This window comes from Hemitrygon akajei, chromosome 7 (assembly GCF_048418815.1).
Source record: "Hemitrygon akajei chromosome 7, sHemAka1.3, whole genome shotgun sequence".
NCBI classification, from domain to species: Eukaryota; Metazoa; Chordata; class Chondrichthyes; order Myliobatiformes; family Dasyatidae; genus Hemitrygon; species Hemitrygon akajei.
Window position 1 is genome coordinate 172,996,683 of NC_133130.1, and position 20,727 is coordinate 173,017,409.

Here is a 20,727-nt window from a genome sequence, read left to right on the forward strand (position 1 = left end):
CTTCAGAGGGCCTATTCTGTGCTCTATCCCAATAAATAAATAAATAAACATTTCCTGTGTCATAACCAATTCTAACTTGCCTGTCTTGTACAGTACTAAAATAAGAGTTCCCTATTTTTGACTAAAATTTGTTGAGTCAAAAGGGCATGGTGGGGAACAAGTGAGGTCACCGTGTGGTTTTTGAATATCTGTTTTGTTCATTGCATTTTATCTTTTGCCATGAAAAGGGCATACACTGGGCCTTATGTTAAACTGCCAGGACTTGGACTTCATGAAATAATTGCTCTATTCTTTATCACATATCTCAAAAGCTAGTTTTATGGAGGATAGTTGCTCTCCCAACTACATTTATTGTCTGAGATAAACGTGTCATTCATGGTGACTGCTGTCTGCTGCAGCCAGATACAGTCTGATAATGTGGGCAGTTATTATTGTAAAGTAATTATGGCTTATTGGTTGTGCAGGGAGTTGCATTTTGCTGCTTAAGATTCAGTGGGAGGTTCAGGGGAAGTATTTCACAAGTGCTCCTACTACATAAAAGGATAACACGATTGTAAGCAGTCAAGAACCAGGTGATGTATTGAACGTTATCTTTAATGATATCCCTCAAAAATAACTTCTTAATAGAGGAATCATTATCTACTTGAGTTTGAATTGATATCAATTTTATAATATTTGTAATATTTAAACCACCCTTTTCATTGAAATAGTCTGAATGAAGGATTTTCTTAAAAATCTTCTTGATTTGCTTTGTTTAAATGTAAGTTTTATATGGGAGGAACAGTTAACATACACAAGAAATTTCTGTAATATACGTAAGAGATTCTGCAGATGCTGGAAATCCACAGCAACACACACTTGACGCTGGAGGGACTCGGTGGGTCAGGCAACATCTATGGAGGGGAATAAACAGTTGATATTTCAGGCCGAGACCCTTCATCGAGACTACTTTAGCATTTTGTGTGTGCAACACAGTTAATATTGCTGCATCTTTACCCATTCTGCTAATGTACGGTAAATCCTACTGTCATTTTCCATGTTGTATGGAAAATCATTTAATCTCCTCTATAAGTGAGGATGTTTTTTTTGATACAGTGAGAATATAGTGAGAGACAGTCAGCTGTACAATGAAATCAGATGTTCTTTAGCTGCACTGCCGTGTTTATTGATTTGACTTTCTAGGTGTGTGGAACCAAACCATCTATTGTATTCCTACTCATTGTTGAACAGACTTTGAAGGAAGAATTAAACATTGAAGTAAAAAAGTGTGAATACTGCTAAAATATACTCAGTAGCCACTTTATTAGGTACACCTGCTCATTAATGCAAGTATCTAATCAGCAGCAACAACTCAATGCATAAAACCGTGCAGACGTGGTCTTTAGACCCAAATGTCAGAATGGGGAAGAAATGTGACCTAATGACTTTGACCGTGGTATGATTGTTGGTGCCAGACGGGGTGGTTTGAGTATCTCAGTCTGCTGATTTCCTGAGACTTTCATGTCACGAGTTGTGGAAACTGTGTGTCATAGCTCACCTCAGATTCAGTATCACCAGTCTTTTTTTTTTTAGCAGATTGAGGTACCTTTTATGCAAGTTGGCTTGTGCATTTCTGTATATATTTGTACAATTTGTTTTAAAAAAAATTAAAATTAAATTTGTAATCAAAGTGCATAAAAGTCACTATATATTGCCCTGAGTTTCGTTTTCTTGTGGGTATACACAGTGAATACAAAGAAATACAATAGAATCAGTGGGGGGAGAAAAAGAAGTAACTGCACCCAACCAAAGGTGAACAAACAACCAATGTGCAAAAGACAACAAATTGTGTAAATACAATATAATATAGTAAATAAGTTACAAACATTGAGAACAGGAGTTTGTAGAATCCTTGAAAGTGAGTCCATAGGTTGTAGAATCAGTTTAATGTTGGGGTGAGTGAAATTATCCACTGATGTCTGAGGGGTAATAACTGTTCTTGAAATGATGACAGCTGTAAGAAGAGAGCATGGTTTGGTGGGGGTCCTTGATGTTGCTTTCCTGCGACAGCACTCCTTATACAAGTGCTCAGTGATGGGGAGCTCTGTGATGGACTGGGCTGCATCCATTACTATTTTGTAGGCTTGCCAAAGGTTTCAAGGGCAACGTTGAAACTGGGATGTAACCTGAGTTTTAAAATAACCTGTTAGTTATTGGGGCAGGATGCTGTTATTTCACGTCTGCTTCAACTGGACCAAATTAGCTTGTGACAGAGTGAGGTGAAGTGTGACTTGAATTGTCAACTTACAATATTATGGTTGAAGGAAGCACAAGATAAGACTGGAATTGCAACGTTTAATCTGAAAAGTTGTTCATTTTGTATTTTTGTAATGAAAAGATGGCATTGCCCTCTTCAGTGGCTTGTTTGGGGTGATTGTCTCTGCCACAGTATTGAAACCATTTTTCTTGAAAATAATTGGCTGCCTCTCTAGTCCCTGTGATACTGATTTCTAAAAAGGCCTGTCACTGTGTCAAAAACTTCATCCCCCTTGTGTACTGGGGAGATCAAAGGGGCTCCAGCTCAAAACCAAGGACCGTCTTTCCAAGAACTGAGACAAACTAGCAATTACTTATTTAGACTGGAGGACAAGTAATTTCTAATTAGCATATTTGTCACCTTTCATCCATGGTTCCCCTTTGTATAACAACTAAATTTTGGCAGCAATACACCATGCTTTTAAAGGCTTGTCATTTGAAGTACTAAATGAAAACTGTGCTGATTGAACTGAGTAATTCCAGTGGTATCTAATTCTCCCTTCAACTGTAATATAAAGCAGATCACACCTCGCTTTGTGCCAGACTAACTTGGTCCAGATGAGGTACGTGTAAAAAGCAGCCATCCAATCCCAATATCTTGGAGGATAATACTCAAGTTACACTATTATTCAAAGAACAAAATGGTGTTAGTGTAGAAATCCAGAAGCATTAACTGTGGTTCCAGTTGAATTACACTCAGATACAGGAGGCTCCTGTATCTGATAATGTGGCCATTGAGTGTATGTTTGTGGTCTTCTGTTGCTGTAGTTCATCCACTTCAAGGTTCAACATATTATGCATTCAGAGATGCTCTTTTGCACGTCACTGTTGTAACGTGTGGTTATTTGAGTTACTGGTTACTGTCAGCTTCCTGTCAGCTTGGAACAGTCTGACTATTCTCTGACCTCTCTCATTAACAAGACGATTTTGCCCACAGAGCTGCTTCTCACTGGATGCTTTTTGTTCCATTTTATGTAAACTTACGAGACTGTTGTGTGTGGAAGTCCCAGGAGGTCAGCAGTTTCATGGTTACTCAAGCATCCCTGTTTGGCCCCAGCAATCATTTCATGGTCAAAGTCATTTAGATCACACTTCCCCATTCTGATGTCTGGCCTGAATGACAACGGAACCTCTTAGCCATGTCTGCATGCTTTTATGCATTGAGTTGCTGCTACATGATTGACTGGATATTTGTTTTAAAGAGCAGGTCTACCAAATAAAGTGGCGTCTGAGTGTCATGCAGCATTGAAACTGGCCCTTTGGCCCAACTTGTCCATCAGACTGTGTTACCCTGTGAACTGGTACCATCTGCCCACGTTTGGCCCTTAGCCCTCAAAACCTCTCCTATCTGTATACTTGCCTGGATGGCTTTTAAATGTTGCTAATGTGCTTGCTTAACAACTATTTCTTGTAGGATGATCCAAATCTGCTTTACCTTTTGTGTGAAGGTTAGCTATATTCATTTCATGTACATTGAATCATCAAAACATGCAGTGAAATGTGTTGATTTGTAATGGCAACACAATCCCAAGCTTATGCTGGAGGCAGCACACAAGTGTCATTGTACTTCCGTTGCCGGCGTGGCATGCCCGCAGCTCACTAACCCTAACTGTTCATCTTTGGAAAATGGAAGGAAACTGGGGCACTGTGAGGATACCCACATGATCACGGGCAATGTACAAACTCCTGATAGACAATGGTGGGAATCGAGCCTGATTGGTAATCAGTGACACTGTAAAGCAACACGCAAACTGTTACTCTGTTGTACCGCCTTTGGAAGAAGACGCCTTTGTTGTTTCTTTTAAACATCATCTGATCTTAACTCTATGCCTCCCTGTTTTAAGCACACCTTCCCAGGGTAAAGGACTGTGCTTTCACCCTGTCTGTGCCCCTCGTGATCTTGAATACCTCTATTAGATCACTCCTGTGTTCTAGGGAATAAAGTGGTAGTCTATGCAACCTTTCTTGTAATTCAGGCACCCGAGTTCTGGCAACACCCTGGTAAATCTTTTCTCCGCTCTTGAATTCTAGAACATAGAACAGCACAGTATAGGAACAGGCCCTTCAGCCCACAATGTTGTGCTGAACCAGCTAAAAAGTAAATCAAGACCACCCAAAGACTAATCCCTCCTATTTATACAATATCCATATCCCTCCATCTTTCTCACATCCGTGTGCCTATCTAAGTGTCTCTTAAAAGCCTTTAATATATTTGCCTCTACCACCATACCAGGCAGTGCATTTCAGGCATCTACCCCTTTATGTTTAAAAAAAAATTTGCCCCTCACATCCCCTTTGAACTTACCCCCTCTGACCTTCAATGCATGCCCTATGGTATTAGACAGCTCTATCCTGCGAAACAGATATTCCCTGTCTATTCTATCTATGCCTCTCATAATCCTTGAAACCTCTATCAGATCTCCCCTCAGCCTCTGTTGCTCCAAAGAAAATACCTCAAGTTTGTCCAGCCTGTGATAATAGCCTATGCTCTCTAAACTAGGCAGCATCCTGGTAAACCACTTCTGCACTTTCTCCAAAGCCACAACATCTTTCCTCTCGTGAGACAACCAGATTTCTTTGGGAAGAAATACAAAATTAGTGAGAAGTTTTGATATTCATCTTCCCTGATCCCCAACAAGATATGATTATAATATCATTAGGTCAGCCAGCTCTATTATGGACACTAGTCTTCCCACCATCAAGGGCATCTTCAAAAGGCAATGCCTCAAGAAGGTGACATCTATCATGAAGATTCCTCCCCATCCAGGATGTGCTCTTAACTACAGCTCAGTATTCAATACTATCATCCCCTCAGAACTATATAAGCTTCAAAACCTATGTCTCAGTACCTCCTTGTGCAACTGGAGCCTCTAATTCCTCACCTGCAGACCCCAGTCGGTACTGATTGGCAACATCTCCTTCATAATCACTATCAGGTGTATCACAAGGCCGTGTGCTTAGCCCCCTACTCCATTCGCTTTACACTTATGACTGAGGCTAAGGACAGCTCCAGAGCCAAATTTAAGCTTGCTGATGACACCACTGTTGCAAGCTGAATCAAAGCTGGTGACGAACCAGCGTAAAGGAGGAAGATTGAAAATCTGGCTGAGCAGTTCCACAACAATAACCTCTTACTCAATGTCAGCTAGACCAAGGAGCTGATTATTGACTTCAGGAGGAGGAAACTGTAGGTCCAGGAGTCAGTTTGCATCAGGGGATCAGAGGTGTTGAGGATCAGGAATTTTAAGTTCCTTGGTGTTATCTATGATTCTAGAGGAACTGTTGTGGGTCCCGCTTGAAAGTACCATCACATTACAAGAAAGAATGGCAGCATCTCTACTTTCTTAGGGGTTTGTGAAATTTTGGCATGTCATCTAAAACTTTGAAAAGAACAACTTAAGCTTGAACGTGGAGAAGACAAAGGAAGTCATTCTGAACTTTGGGAAGGTTCAGACAAACCATCCCCCTCTGCAAATACATGGCTGCTCTGTAGATGGAGTTAAGTGCACCAAGTTCCTGTGAGTTCACATCACAGACAACCTCACCTGCTCCCTTAATATCACCTCCTTGAGCAAGAAGGCACAGCAGCACTTCCACTGCCCAAGAAATTGAAGCAAGTAAGGTTCCCACCCCTCCCCCCATCTTAACTGTGTTTTACAGGAGCATCTTTGAGAGCATACTGACAAGTTGCATCTCCGTCTGGTGTGGGAGCAGTGGAGTATTGGACCAGAAATCCCTGCAAAGGACCTGTGAGAACAGCTGAGAGGATCATAGGGGTCTCCCTATCATCCGTTGGGGATATTTATCAGGAGTGCTGCACATGCAGGGCCCTTAGCATTACTAAGGATCCCATCCATCCATCCAGCATCCTCTGTGACTTTCTACCATCAGGCAGGAGACTCTAATGCATAAAAACAAGAATGTTCAGGATAAGAAACTGTTTCTTCCCCCAGGCCATTAGGCTTCTGAACTCTAGGCCGCATTTTAGTTGAAGTGTCACTGGTTAATCTGCTATGTACCTTTTTATTCTCAACATATTTTACGCACTATTAATATCTAAAGTTACTGTGTGTTATGTGTACCACTGTCCTTTACACCCTGGTTTGAAGAAATGTTGTCTTGTTTCTATTTGTATGTGGTTAAATAGCAATAAACTTCAGTTGACTTGAAGGTCCTCCATATGTGTGTCGTGTAGAGTATATTGACTGGTTGTATCATGGCTTGGCATGGAAACACCTGCAAAAATCTCAAAAGTTGTGGATAATCCAGCCAAGTCCATTACAGATAAAGCCCTCCACACCATTGTGCACATCTGTGTGGAGCACTGTCATGGGAAAGCAGCATCCATCATCAAAGATCCCCACGATGCAGGCCATACTCCCTTCTCAATGCTCCCGTCAGAAAGGAGGTACAGGAGCTTCAGGGCCCACACTACCAAGTTCAGGACCAGTTATTACCCATCAACCATCAGGCTCTCGAACCAGAGGGGATAACTTCACTCAACTGCACTCACTGAACTGCTTCTACAATCTATGGACTCAACTTCAAGGACTCTTCATCTTGTGTTCTCTGTTTATTGCTTATTTATTTACTATTATTGATTTTCTTTTTGTATTTACACAGTTTGTTGTCTTTTGCACACTGGCTGTCCATCTTTTTGACTATGGTTTTCATTGATTCTATTGTGTTTGTTTGTATCTACTGAGTCTGCCCGGAAGAAAACAAATCTCGGGGTAGTATATATTGATATATGCATACTTTGATAATAAATTTGTTTTTGAATTCTGAACTTTCAAGACAGGCAGTCAGTGTTTTAAGCATAATTTCTTCCTCTCTGCCATTATATTTCTGAACGGTCCATGAACACTACCACACTATTTTGCTTTGTCTGTAACTTTTATGTATTGCACTGTACTGCTTTTGCATAACAACAGATTTTGCAACATGTGTCATTGATATTAAACTTGATTCTGATTATTGTTGCAGATAATGTGTAGGAATGTTCACACAGAATGCAGTGATTCATTTCAATGTTTGATTTTTGGATAGTCTGATCTTCCATAAAAATCACTTTGAAATGCAGATTTTTTTCCTATGACTTACAGTAATCTTCAGTCAATCTTAATGCTGGACAAAACAAAGTCAACAAGAAGAGATGTTTTCCTGTTGATAGTACATTGACCTCTTTATCATGCACAGGATGATATGACACCATCTCTGTGGTTTTTAATGCCAAATTCCAGCTAAATTTATTTTAGATATTAATAGTGCTTTAAAATATGTTGAGAATAAAAAAGTGTGCTTGAAAAGAATTATTTTTGAGTTTGTATCGTTTTCACTTCTGTATATAACTGTTCCTTAAACTGTTATTATCAAAGTATGTAGTTTTTACTGTATACTACCTTGAGATTCATTTTCTTGCAACACATTTCCAGGAAAATAAGAAATATAATAGAATATAATGAAAAACTGTATATAAAGGGACAAAAGACCGACAAGCAAAACCAGTGTGCAATAGAAGACAAACTGAGCAAATAAGATAATACTGAGAACATGAGTTGTAAAGAGACATTGAAAATGAGTCTGTGGGTTGTAGAATCAGTAGTGAATGAAGTTATCCAGGCTGGCTTAGGAGCCTGAACCTGGTGGTGTCTGCACCCCCTGCCTGATGTAGCCGGCCAGTGGTGTGCTGACATCGGCACCGGACTTCAAGGCAAATGGATCCGAGTTTGAATCTGGCCAGCTCATTGCATGCTCAACTGTGTTGGGTTGAGCATCAAGCTAGCAGTTTGGGCTAATTTTTTAAAAAAAAGTCAGAATGCTATGGAACCAGTAAAAGTGCAGAGGGGCCAGAATGAACAGCTTCCTGCCTGATGGTGGTGGCCTTTGGATAACACTCCACGTAAATGTACTCGAATGGTGGGGACGGGGAGGGTTCTGCGTGCGACGGATTGAGCTGCCTCTGCCACTTCCTGTAGCCTGTGACCTGCTTTGCGATGTTGGTTTTTCTTCTCTTTCTGGTAATGGAAGGCACCACATTTAGTTTTGCCTTAAGTTTCACATTTTTATTGAATTGCCTGGCAAATGTGTTGGGACTATATTGATTACTTTTTATTAAAACTGAAAAGCCAATAATATCTTAGGCTGAATGTCATATTCTGATAGGGCTTGCTGTAATGTGTGTTTTCTTTTTGCTAAGTGATATTGTTTTTTATGGTAAATCTCAGGAGAATACATTTTGAGTCATCTGCAGACTCTGGCATCTAAACTCTGGAACACTGTGACTGTATTTTGTTGGAAATCTTTACTTCCACTCTACTCTTCATACTTCATTTAGATCAGGGGTGTCAAAATCATTTTAGGTCACGGGCCGGATTGAGCAAAATGCAGCTTCATGTGGGCCGGATCAGTCGGACTCGTGCGAACGCAGCTTTCGTTGCCTCCGTTTTTTCAGCCTGCTCTCATGTGTCTCAGTCTCTGCTATAGCTACAAAATGTTTCACGTTACAAATTCCGTTTCTTATGAAGAAGACTGCCGAGCAAGACTGCCCAATAAACACTAAAAACCCTGAAAACCTGGTACCTGAATAAACTCAGCATTAGCCATATCATACGCCATAGGCGCTTCGATTACTGGGGCCAGCTTTAATAGTAATTAGATATAATCTCGCGGGCCAAAGATAATTCCACCACGGGCCGGATTTGGCCCGCGGGCCTTGAGTTTGACATCTATGATTTAGATTTACAGTACTATGCAAAAGGTTTAAGGCACATGTGTATATATAGCTAGGGTACCTAAGACTTTTGCACAGTACTGTAATAATTTTATGTATTGCCCTGTACTGCTGTTGCAAAAAAAGACACTAATTTCATGATATGCAGTGCTTATAAAAAGTATTCACCCTCCCCCAGGAAGTTTTCATGTATATTATTTTACAACATTGAATCACAGTGGATTTAGTTTGGCTTTTTTGACATTGATCAAAAAAACTCTTTCATGTCAAATTGAAAACGGATCTCTACAAAGTGATCTAAGTTAATTACAGATGTAAAACACAAATAATTGATTGCATAAATATTCAGCCTCTTCAAGTTAGTATTTAGTAGGTACACCTTTGGCAACAATTATAGTCTTGAGTCTGTGCGGATAGGTCTCTATCAGCTTTGCAGATCTGGACATTGCAATTCTTTTCCTCATTCTTCTTTACAAAGCTGATCAATTTCTGTTAGATTATACCAGGATTGTGAGTGAACAGCTCTTTTTCAAGTCCAGCCATAAATTCTCAATTGTTTTGTGGTCTGGACTCTGACTTGGCCATTCCAGGATTTTCTGTTTTCTGTGTAGGTTTGGCTTTATGTTTGGGGTGCTTGTCTTACTGGAAAACAATTCTTCTCCCAAACAGTTCTCTTACAGACTGCATCAGATTTTCTTCCAGAATTTTCTGTATTTTGCTGCATGCATTTTACCCTCTACCTTCACAAGCCTTCCAGGGCCTGTGGCAGTAGAGCATCCCCACAGCACGATGCAGCCACCACTATGCTTCACGGTAGGGATGCTGTGTTGATGAAGTGTGATGTTTGCCGTTTAATCTGATAGCCAAAAGGCTCAATTTTGGTTTCATCAGACCTTAGAACCTTCTTTCAGCTGACTTCTGGCAAACTCTAGCTGAGATTTCATGAGTTTTTTTCAACAGTGGCTTTCTCTTTGCCACTCTCCCATAAAGCTGTGACTGGTGAAGCAGCCAGGAAACAATAATTTCAGCCACTGAAGTTTGTAACTCCTCCAGAGTTGTCATAGGTCTCTATTGGCCTCCCTCACTAGTTGCCTTCTTGCACGGTCACTCAGTTTTTGAGGATGGCATGCTCTTGGGAGATTTATAGCAGTGCCATATTCTTTCCATTTCTTGATGATTGACTTAACTGTATTCCAAGGGACATTTAGTGACTTGGAAATTTTCTCGTATCCATCACCTGACTTGTGCTTTTCAATAACCTTTTCACAGAGTTGCTTGGAGTGTTCTTTTGCCTTCATAGTATAGTTTTTGCCAGGATACTGACTCGCCAGCAGTTGGACCTTCCAGATGCAGGAGTATTTTTATTACAATCAATTAAAACACCTTGACTGCACACAGATTGCCAAAAACAGATCTTCATTTAACTAATTATGTGACTTCTAAAACCAATTGGCTGCATTGGTGAAGATTTGGTGTGTCATATTAAATGGACTGAATACTTAAGCAATCAGTTATTTTGAGTTTTTTACTTTTAATTAATTTAGATCATTTTGTAGTGATCTATTTTCACTTTGACACAAAGGGGTCTTTTTCTGTTGATCAGTGTCAAAAAAGCCATGTTAAATCCACTGTGATATAGTGTTGTAAAACAATAAAACATGAAAATTTCCAAGGGGAGTGAATACTTTTTATAGGCACTATATGTGCGTGATGATGAGTCTGATTCTGATGTGGGTCTCTTTTGTGGACTGAGAGTGGGAAGGGTACAGAGAGATGGGAATGATGGTTGCGAAAAGGGGAAGGGAGGGGTGAGGGAGCGTGAAGCACCACAGACAGATTCTGTAGTAATAAATCAATTGTTTGGAATCAAATGACCTTTGCTGGTATCTTGGGACTGAGTGTGTCTTCACCCCCCCCCCCACCCCACCACCCCTGACACTCCTTCTCTGCCACCTGTCCCACACTCCTCCCGTGATGCTCCACCTTCACTGTTCCCAACATCCTTTGTACCCAGCAGATTTACAAACTTGCTCTCTGCTCCACATTGACAAATACAGCGTTGTGCAAAAGTCTTAGGCATCCTACCTAGCTGTATACTGTAAATTGATAGATAGAAACTTTATTGGTCCCAAAGGAAATTAACTTGTCAAAGTAGCATTACAAGTGCACAGATAGACAAATATTGGAAGAGAAGAACGAAAGAATATGTGCCTAAGACCTTGGCACAGTGCTAGGTATTATCTTTTTGTACATCTTTATATTATATTTTCAAATACAATGTGATAATTGAATTCCCCCTCACTCCCAGGAAATCAAAACACATGGAAATATTTTAATTGGGAAGGATTATATCAAAAGTATTTTGGACACAAGCACATGAAGTTTGTTGCTAATGTATTAAGAATGAATGACTTGTGTCATCTTATTGTTTTTGTTTTTCTGCTGTAACCTGTTGTTTTAATTAATGAACATGCACCATGAAGCTCCTAGGCCATTGCAATGTTTACCTAACTGGGAACCTCAATCTTTTGAACCTTAGCAACTGTTCTCTGCATTCATGTGGTTAGATCTTTGCGTAGCTGTCTCGAGATTTTCACTGACATCAAGGGATTAGTGTTGATAATGTTGTATGGTTAGTGGTTTATTGTGGCAGTTGAAATTTATTCAAGGTTGTGTGAACTTACTTTTCGTCTTCCCGCCCCCTCAGAGTCGTTCAATGATGCCTGAGATATGGGATCTGTCTGAAGCTTTGCCGGATTTGTCCATGGATCCAATTACGGGTGTTGGAGTGGTTGCATCACGGTATCGGGCACCTGCCAGTTATGAAGTAGTAAGTACGATATCAGGTTCTGACTACATTTGTGCATGTTGTACAGAAATTCTATTAAACATTTGCTTTCACCACAAACCCCTGCCCATCCACTAGTCTGTCTACCCAAAAAAAGCTTATAAGAGACTTGCTCAAAACTAAAGGTGCTATTTTAAGGAAATACCGTGCAGTGGGTCATCCCACACCTATCATATCTTCACATAAATTATTTTGTATCTTTTCAAATTCCCATTATGTTTTGTATTTATTGAGGATTTATTGTCAGCAAAGATTAAATTTGCAGATCTTTTCAGAATCGGGTTTAATATCACTGACATTTGTCTGTCTTGGTGAAAGGTCTCGGCCTGAATTGTCGACTATTTATTCCTTTCCATAGACGCTGTTTGACCTGCTGAGCTCCTCAGAAATTTTGTGTGTGTTACTCTAGATTTTCAGCAGCTGCAGAATCTTGTGTGTTTATGTCGTGAAATTCGTTTTTTTGGCAGCAGTGCATTGTAACACATAGAAACATAGAAAACTTACAGCACGGTACAGGCTCTTCAGCTCATAATGCTGTAAAGAACGTACTTACTTTAGAAATTACCTAGGGTTACCCATAGCCCTCTATTATTCTAAGCTCCATGTACCTATCCAGGAGTCTCTTAAAAGACCCTATTGTATCTGCCTCCACCACCATCGCCGGCAGCCCATTCCACGCATTCACCACTCTCTGCGTTTTTAAACAAAAAACACACTTACCCCTGACATCTCCTTTGTACAGGTCCACAATCCCTTATCTGAAATTCCGAAATCCAAGAAGTTCCGAAACCGAAGTTTTTTTCGCCAACAGCTGACATCACTCAGGCGTGAAGTGGCAGCACTAGCAGAGACCGCCAGATGTCAGTTATAAGTGCATTTGCTGTTCGCTGATATTTTGTATTCACTGTTGAATTTGTGTTTAATTTCACTGTGAAAATGTCAAAAAGAGCTGCAAATACCCCTATGGTTAACAATGAGAAAAAGAGAAGGAAGCATCTGTCACTATCAATAACGCAGAAAGTGGAGTTATTGCAGAAGCTTGTTGGTGTGTCTGTGCGGCGTCTTACTGAAGAATATGGTGTCAGGACTACCACTGTTTATCTGTTAAAGAAACAGAAAGTCAAGTTACTGAAGTTTTATAGTGACAATGACGTTCTACATTTATTCCAATAAGTCATTTACCATGTGTTTGATTCGGTTCGTTTGAAGCTGTATATTTTTATGTTTTATTGAATGTTTTTCTTGGAAATAAAATACTTGTCATTATTCCCTAAACAATGCAGTATAACAACTATTTACATAGCATTTACATTGTATTAGGTATTATAAGTAATCTAGAGATGATTTAAAGTATACGGGAGGATATGCGTAGGTGTGGCTCCGCTGGGTCCTAAAGTCCACCGCGCACTGAGACTGGTTAAATAAGGGACTTGAGCATACATGTTTTTTGGTATTCACGGGGGGTCCCGGAACCAATAAGGAGGGATTCTGAATTCCAAAATGCAACTGGCCCCAAGGATTTCGGCTAAGGGATTGTGGGCCTGTACCTACTTTCAAGCACCTTAAAACTATGTCATCTCGTGCTAGCCATTTCAGCCCTGGGAAGAAGCCTCTGACTATCAATACGATCAATGCCTCTCATCATCTCATACACGTCTATCAGGTCACCTTTCATCCTCCTTCGCTCCAAGGAGAAAAGGCTGAGTTCACTCAACCTATTCTTATAAAGTATGCTCCATCCAGGCAACATCCTTGTAAATCTCCTCTGCACCCTTTGTATAGTTTCCACATCATTCCTGTAGTGAGGTGACCAGAACTGAGCGCAGTGGGGTCTGACTAGGGTCCTATATAGCTGTAGCGTTAGCTCTCAGCTCTTAAACTGAATCCCACAGTTGATGAAGGCCAATGAACCATATGCCTTCTTAACCACAGAGTCAACCTGTGCAGCAGCTTTGAGTGTCCTATGGACTCGGACCCCAAGATCCCTCTGATCCTCCACACTGCCAGGAGTCTTACCATTAATACTATATTCTGCCATCATATTTGACCTACCAAAATGAACCACCTCACACTTAGCTGGGGTGAACTCCATCTGCCATTTCTCATCCTATCGATGTCCTGCTGTAACCTCTGACAGCCCTTCAAACTATCCACAACACCCCCAACCTTTGTGTCATCAGCAGATTTACTAACCCAATCCTCCACTTCCTGATCCAGGTCATTTATAAAAATCTTGAAGAGAAGGAGTCCCAGAACAGATCCCTGAGGCACACCACTGATCACCGACCTCCATGCAGAATATAGCCTGCCTACAACCACTCTTTGCCTTCTTTGGGCCACCCAATTCTGGATCCACAAAACAATGTCCCCTTGATCCCATGCCTCTTTAATTTCTCAATAAGCCTTGCTGAAATCCATATACACTACATCTCCTGCTCTACCTTCATCAACGTGTTTAGTCACATCCTCAAAAATTCAGTCAGGCTTATAAGGCATGAACTGCCTTTTACAAAGCCTTGCTGAATATTCCTAATCATATTATGCCTCTCCACATGTTCATGAATTCTGCCTCATGATCTTTTCCATCAATTTATCAACCATTGAAGTAAGACTCACTGGTCTGTAATTTCCTGGGCTATCTCTACTCCCTTTCTTGAATAATGGAATAACATCCACAACCCTCCAATCCTCTGGAACCTGTCCCGTCCCCGTTGATGATGCAAAGATCATCACCAGAGGCTCAACAATCTCCTCCCTTGCCTCCCACAGTAGCCTCTTTCTTAATGTCTGTATGCTCAAGCTTTTCAACCTGCTGTGTCATCACTACAATCACCAAGATCCTTTTCCATAGTGAATACTGAAGCAAAGTATTCATTAAGTACCTCTGCTATCTCCTCCAGTTCCATGCACACTTTTCCACTGTCACATTTGATTGGTCCTATGCTCTCATATCTTATCCTCTTGTCCTGCACATACTTGTAGAATGCCTTGGGGATTGCTTTAATCCTGCTCGCCAAGGCCTTCTCTTGGCCTCTTCTGGCTCTCCTAATTTAATTCTTGAACTAGCCTTATAATCTTCATTGCCTATCATCTCTATCATTGCCTTGTTTTTTGAACCTTTCGTAAGGTTTTCTTTTCTTCTTGACTAGATTTTCAATGGCCTTTGTACACCACGGTTCCTGTAGACTACCATTCTTTCCCTGTCTCGTTGGAACGTACCTATGCAGAACACCATGCAAATATCCCCTGAACATTTGCCACATTTCTGCCGTACATTTCCGTGAGAACATTTGTTCCCAATTTATGCTTCCAAGTTCCTGCCTGATAGCTTCGTATTTCCCCTTACTCCAATTAAACGCTTTCCTAACTTGTCTGTTCCTATCCCTCTCCAGTGCTATGGTAAAGGAGGTATCTATCTATCTCCAAAATGCTCTCCCACTGAGAGACCTGACCCATGAATAAATAAATTACAATAAGAGATTTTAGATTAAAATATAAATTTAATTAAATAAGTAATGCAAAAAGATAGCAAGAAGTAGTGAGGTAGTGTTCATGAACCAGAGAAAATCTGCAGATCAGGAAATCCAAGCAGCGCACACAAAATGCTGGAGGAACCCAGCTGGCCAGGCAGCATTTATCTTGTACTGTTTTTGATAGATGCTGCCTGGCCTGCTGAGTTCCTCCAGCATTTTGTATGTGTTGAGGTAGTGTTCATGGGTTGGTTTGTTGTCCATTCAGAAATCTGATGGCAGAGGGATTTTGAGGGTCTTTTGTATGTTCAAATGCCCATTTGAATGGTGTGTGATGTGAATACAGTAGATCATACCATAGGCTTATCAATATCATTGGATGGTACTTTGATCCATTTTCATAGTCTTATTACATTTCAAATCTTTTGCTTTTTGTTTTAAGTTTTATTCTTTTACTTCAACCCAACAAATACTGGAATGGGCATCTCTCCCATGTATCTAATTAATAAAAGGCTACTCTGTATGGAAAATATATTTTCTGTTGAAAATATTACTGGAGGTTCAATGAAAATGAATTCTCAAGTTATTTCAGACACCATTATCTATAAACAGGCACAAAGAAAATAAGAACAATCCTCAGCTTTTCATTTTTGTAATGAGCAAGATTTTGATTTTCTTTAAACAGTTTTCTGTATTTACATACACCATAATGGATATCTGTAGAATGAGCTACAAGGCTATAATTTGCTTGAGCACTCTAGGCAATGTTTATAAGCTGTTTTAGCTTCCCTTCTAAGTTTGATGTGTGCCAACCCTTTTAAATTACAGTCTCTTAATCTGCTTCTCAAGTGTGCATTCTTCCATGGATTATGATGAGAACATTGAAACCATTATAGATTATTTAAGTGTACTGTTGTCTTTTGTGAAGATTCTGCCTGGAACTGTCATTACAGATTTGAACTATTAATTTTTGAAATCCACTCATGTATTGTCTAAGAAAACATTTGACATAATTGTATTCCTTTTTGAATACAGTCATCTAATGCAGTTGTCGTAGTTCCTCCTATGCTTCTGCACTGCTGAATCTCGATTTTATCTCTGCTTTCTCCTTTTGAGTTTATAATTTTGCTCTCATACATTCTGAAGCACATCAGCAGCATCTCCCTCAGCTTTTTGCAATTTGTGGCTTCTTCATTCTGACGGTTGTAACGATGGATAGTTGTTAAATTTTGATTGCTCTACCATTCGATGTTCTTTTTGTTTAGATTTCTCCACCATCTCTGTGTTAATGGACTTCAATGAAAGTTCATCAATTTGACCTGCTAACTTATGTTACTCTCTTACGAATGCTGCCTGACTTGCCAAGAGCCAGAACTATTTTATGATTTTATTTTTTTTCTTGGCAGCATCTGCAAGTTGTGTGTAGCTTGTTAATTGACAGGTTACCCAGGGTATTGTCTTGCGGGTGCACTAATCCCCTTCGTTCCCTAGCCACTGTGTCCAGTTGAACAAGATTGTATTTGACCATAAACTGAATTTGTCAATCTCAATATTGTCATTACAACAAAAGCTTAATTCTATCTTAGTTATTTTTCCCTCCTTCAAGCCAGTTGCTGATGAAATCATCAACTGTGCTTTGGTAATGTCCAATCAAGACCTTCAGTAAGTTAGACCATAAGACATAGGAGCAGAATTAGGTCATTCAGGCCATCAAGTCTGTTCTGCCATTCCATCTTGGGTGATTTATTATCCCTCTCAACCCCATTTTCCCTCTTTCTCCCCATAACCTTTGACACCCTTACTAATCAATAACCTGTCAGCCTCTATTTTAAATATAGGAGATTAATCTGGCAATTAATTTCATAGATTTACCACCCTCTAGCTAAAGAAATTCCTCCTCATCTCTGTTCTGAAGGGACATTATATTTTGAGGCTATGCCGTCTGGTCCTAGATTCTCCCAATACTGCAAATATCCCTTCCACATCCACTCAATCTAGGCCTTTCAATGCTCAATAGGTTTTAATGAGATATCCATATTTTGCCTTTTAGAACCAATAACAATATTTATTTCTGGTGAAATAAGTGTACTTTGAGTGGTGGTGGAGTTATAAATATTGATCTTGTGGTATCTAATGTGGGAATGGTTAAGATAAAATTATAGTTTGATAAATGGGCATAACATTATGTAACCCCCTGGCATGCCTCAGGCTCGCTCAGCTCGCTTCCGTCTAGGGGGAGCAGCCTTCGGCCCCGCCAGACTGGGTAGCCAGCTTGTGTGGATGCTGTGTGATGTCCCCACCCCGCCAAATAACAGACAGTACACCATATGCGATTAAATGATTACACTTTATAGATCTCACTAGAACTAAGTGATTAATAACGATACAGTATATATGAAGGAAAAGAAAATAAAGAAAAGGCGCCAAAACTTATCAAAGTCCAAACCACTTCGTGCACAACCGCTGGAGCTCAATTAACGAAGTCTTCTGGGCACCATTCGATCCCCTCAGACCTCCTCGATTCGTAGCTCAGGACCAGCTAAAGTGATCAACCAAGCACCCCTGGCACGTCTGTCATTGTCTCCTCCCCTCGCCGGAAATCCTGGCCTCGGACCCCCGCTCGGGTTCCGTTCCGTCACCCAGCTTACAGCATCACGTCCTCTCTCTCTCACCCCCTCGCGCCAACTCCCCAAAAGCCCACCAACAATAGTTTACAGACCCAGAAGAGAGAATAACATTAATCCCAATTGCTTAACAAATGAATACAATTCTCGTTATCAGCAACTCTAAACCCAAACAAACTGTGAGAGAAAGCAGTTGTCATAACAAAGAAGCATTCCTACTTTTAACAAAACAAAGAAGCCATTTTGATTAACATACGCAGTAACAAAGAGAGAAAAAGAAACTTTCCTTACAATTAAAATTAGAGTCCAGGTCCACTGAATGTTTGATGGAAAAACTTCCCGAGCAGATTTAATTGTTAGACTGAAAAAAAGCTTCATAAGTCAGGGTGTCGTAGTAGCATAGAGGTTAGCAAGACGCTATTACAGCTCAGATCAACAGAGTTTGGAGTTAATTTCTGGCTCTGCAAGGAGCTTGTCTGTTCTCCCTGTGACCGCGTGGGTTTCCTCCAGGTGCTCCAGTTTTCTCCCACATTCCAAAGATGTATGGGTTAGTAGGCTAACTGGTTGTTGTAAATTGGCCTGTGATTAGGTTAGGGTTAAAGGGTTATATAGGTGACTTGCTGTATGACGCAGCTCTTTGGGCTGGGAAAGCCTGTTCTACGATGTATCTTTAAATGAAAAGAAAGTCAAAGCCTGTATAAAATTGCTAAAGGCAAATCTTATTCAACTGGCTTGATTGAGTTCTTGAAAGTGATGCTGAAAATTGATAAGCAATATGTCATTGTAATGTATATAGACTGTCAGTGACATTTAGTAAAGTAACACATAATAGCTGAAGCTTTAAAAGTGCAATGCCTGGTGGATAAAAACTTGCCTGAGGCTCAGAAGGCAAGGTGGTGATAAACACTTTTACCAGGGAGATACTTATTTGATGTACGTTAATGCTTTGGATTTTGGCGTCCACCCTCCCCTCATATGACAATAAAACCCCAACAATCTGTTATCTGATTGTTTTGAAATCCTGTTGGGCTGACATCTGGTTCGGGTTCATTCATTAGTCTGAAATGTGAGCTGGGGTCCAGAGCACAAGCTGGAGGTGTGGCCCTGCTGGAGTCTGAACTGTGGGTTGGATGTACGGCTTTAACCAGGGTTGGGATCCAGGACACTGGGTAAGGAATGCTGGTAATAGACACAAAATGCTGGAGGAACTCAGCAGGCCAGGCAGCATCTGTGGAAAAGAGTACAGTCGACTGTTTGGGCCGACACTTCAGCTTGAAGTCCTTGCCTTGATTCCCAGTATCTGGAGATTTTCTGTTGTTAAGGGATGTTGGTGTAGGCTTGTGACCTGGGATCTAGAGTCAAAATGACCTATTCACTTGAAACTGGCTGGGTTCACTGGAAAATTTCTTGTACTAAAGGTATAACATGTTAAAAATGTTTGCTTGGACATTAATGAATAACAAACTGGTGGATACAGCCCAGTCCATCACAGCAAAAGCCCTCGCCAGCACTGAGCACGTCTACAAGGAGCGCTGCCACAGGAAAGCAGCACCACCATCAAGGAACCCCACTACCCAGGCCATGCTCTTTTCTTACTGCTGCCATCAGGAAGAAGGTACAGGAACCATAGATCCTACACCACCAGGTTCAGGAACATTTATTACCCTTCAACCATCAGGCTCCTGAACCAGAGGGGATAACTTCACTCACCCCAACACTGAACTAATTCCACAACCTATCAACTCACTTTCAAGGATTTTGCAACTCATGTTTTCAGATTATTTATTTAATTGTTATTATTTGCATCATAATAAAAAAGGAAATGGGTCTCAATTCTTTATTTTTGTATTTACATAGTTTATTATCTTTTGCATACTGGTTGAATGCCCAAGTTGGTTCGGCCTTTCATTGATTCCGTTGTGGTTATTATACTATTGATTTATTGAGAATGCCTGAAAGACAATGACGCTCAAGGTTATATATGATGATATATATGTGATTTGAGATGTATCTCAAAACTTGTGCACAGTGCTATATTTGTCAATGTAGAATGGAGAGCAAGTTTGTGAATCTGGTGGGAGTAAAGGATGTTGGCAATGGTGAGGGTGGAGCACTGTAAGAGAGGTGTGGCACAGGTGGCAGAGAAGGAGTGCCGGCAGTGGGTTTGGCTCGAATATAGACGCACAACCCTGAGACACCAGGCAAGGTCATTAGATTCCAAACAGTTGGTTTATTGTTCATTACAGAATGTCTCTCTGGTGCTTCCTGCTCCCTCTCCTCTCCTTTCCACTTTTCCCAACCATGATTTCCCTCTCCCTGCCCTCTTCCCACTCTCAATCCACAATAGAGACCCAGAATCAAGTCTATTATCACTCACTTGCCAAGAATTTTTTTTTGTGGCAGCAGTACAGTGCAATACATAAAATTACTACAGTATTGTGCAAAAGTCTTAGGCACCCTTAGCTATGTATATGTGCCTAAGGCTTTTGCACACTATTGAACTTTGAACCATCCATAAAATCTGCAAGTTATACCACCAGGGTCTCAAGGGGTGCAGGTTTATCAGAATTTTATCTTATTTAGAAAAGCAGGAAACCATGAGGTGATTAGTAACAGACGTTTGAATGACATGAAGTAACAAGTCACAGGGCAGATGAAATCTAATACAGCGAGTTGCAGTTTGAGTTTAAAAAAATAATAGAAATGTAAGCCTGATAGTGCAGTTTTAAAGTGACACTGCAATTTGGGTGTGTTAGT

General features: G+C 40.5%; 1 protein-coding gene across 2 annotated transcripts in view; it reads left to right on the top strand.

The window, feature by feature from the left end:
• LOC140731182 (multivesicular body subunit 12B-like) overlaps positions 1–20,727 on the top strand; it is a 276,241-nt gene that overhangs the window by 33,180 nt on the left and 222,334 nt on the right. For both annotated transcript variants that reach the window (XM_073052625.1, XM_073052624.1), the window contains exon 2: positions 11,736–11,858. In XM_073052625.1, coding sequence (XP_072908726.1) covers positions 11,745–11,858 — 114 coding nt within the window. In that variant the 5' untranslated portion in view covers positions 11,736–11,744. The remainder of the gene's footprint in view (positions 1–11,735; positions 11,859–20,727) is intronic.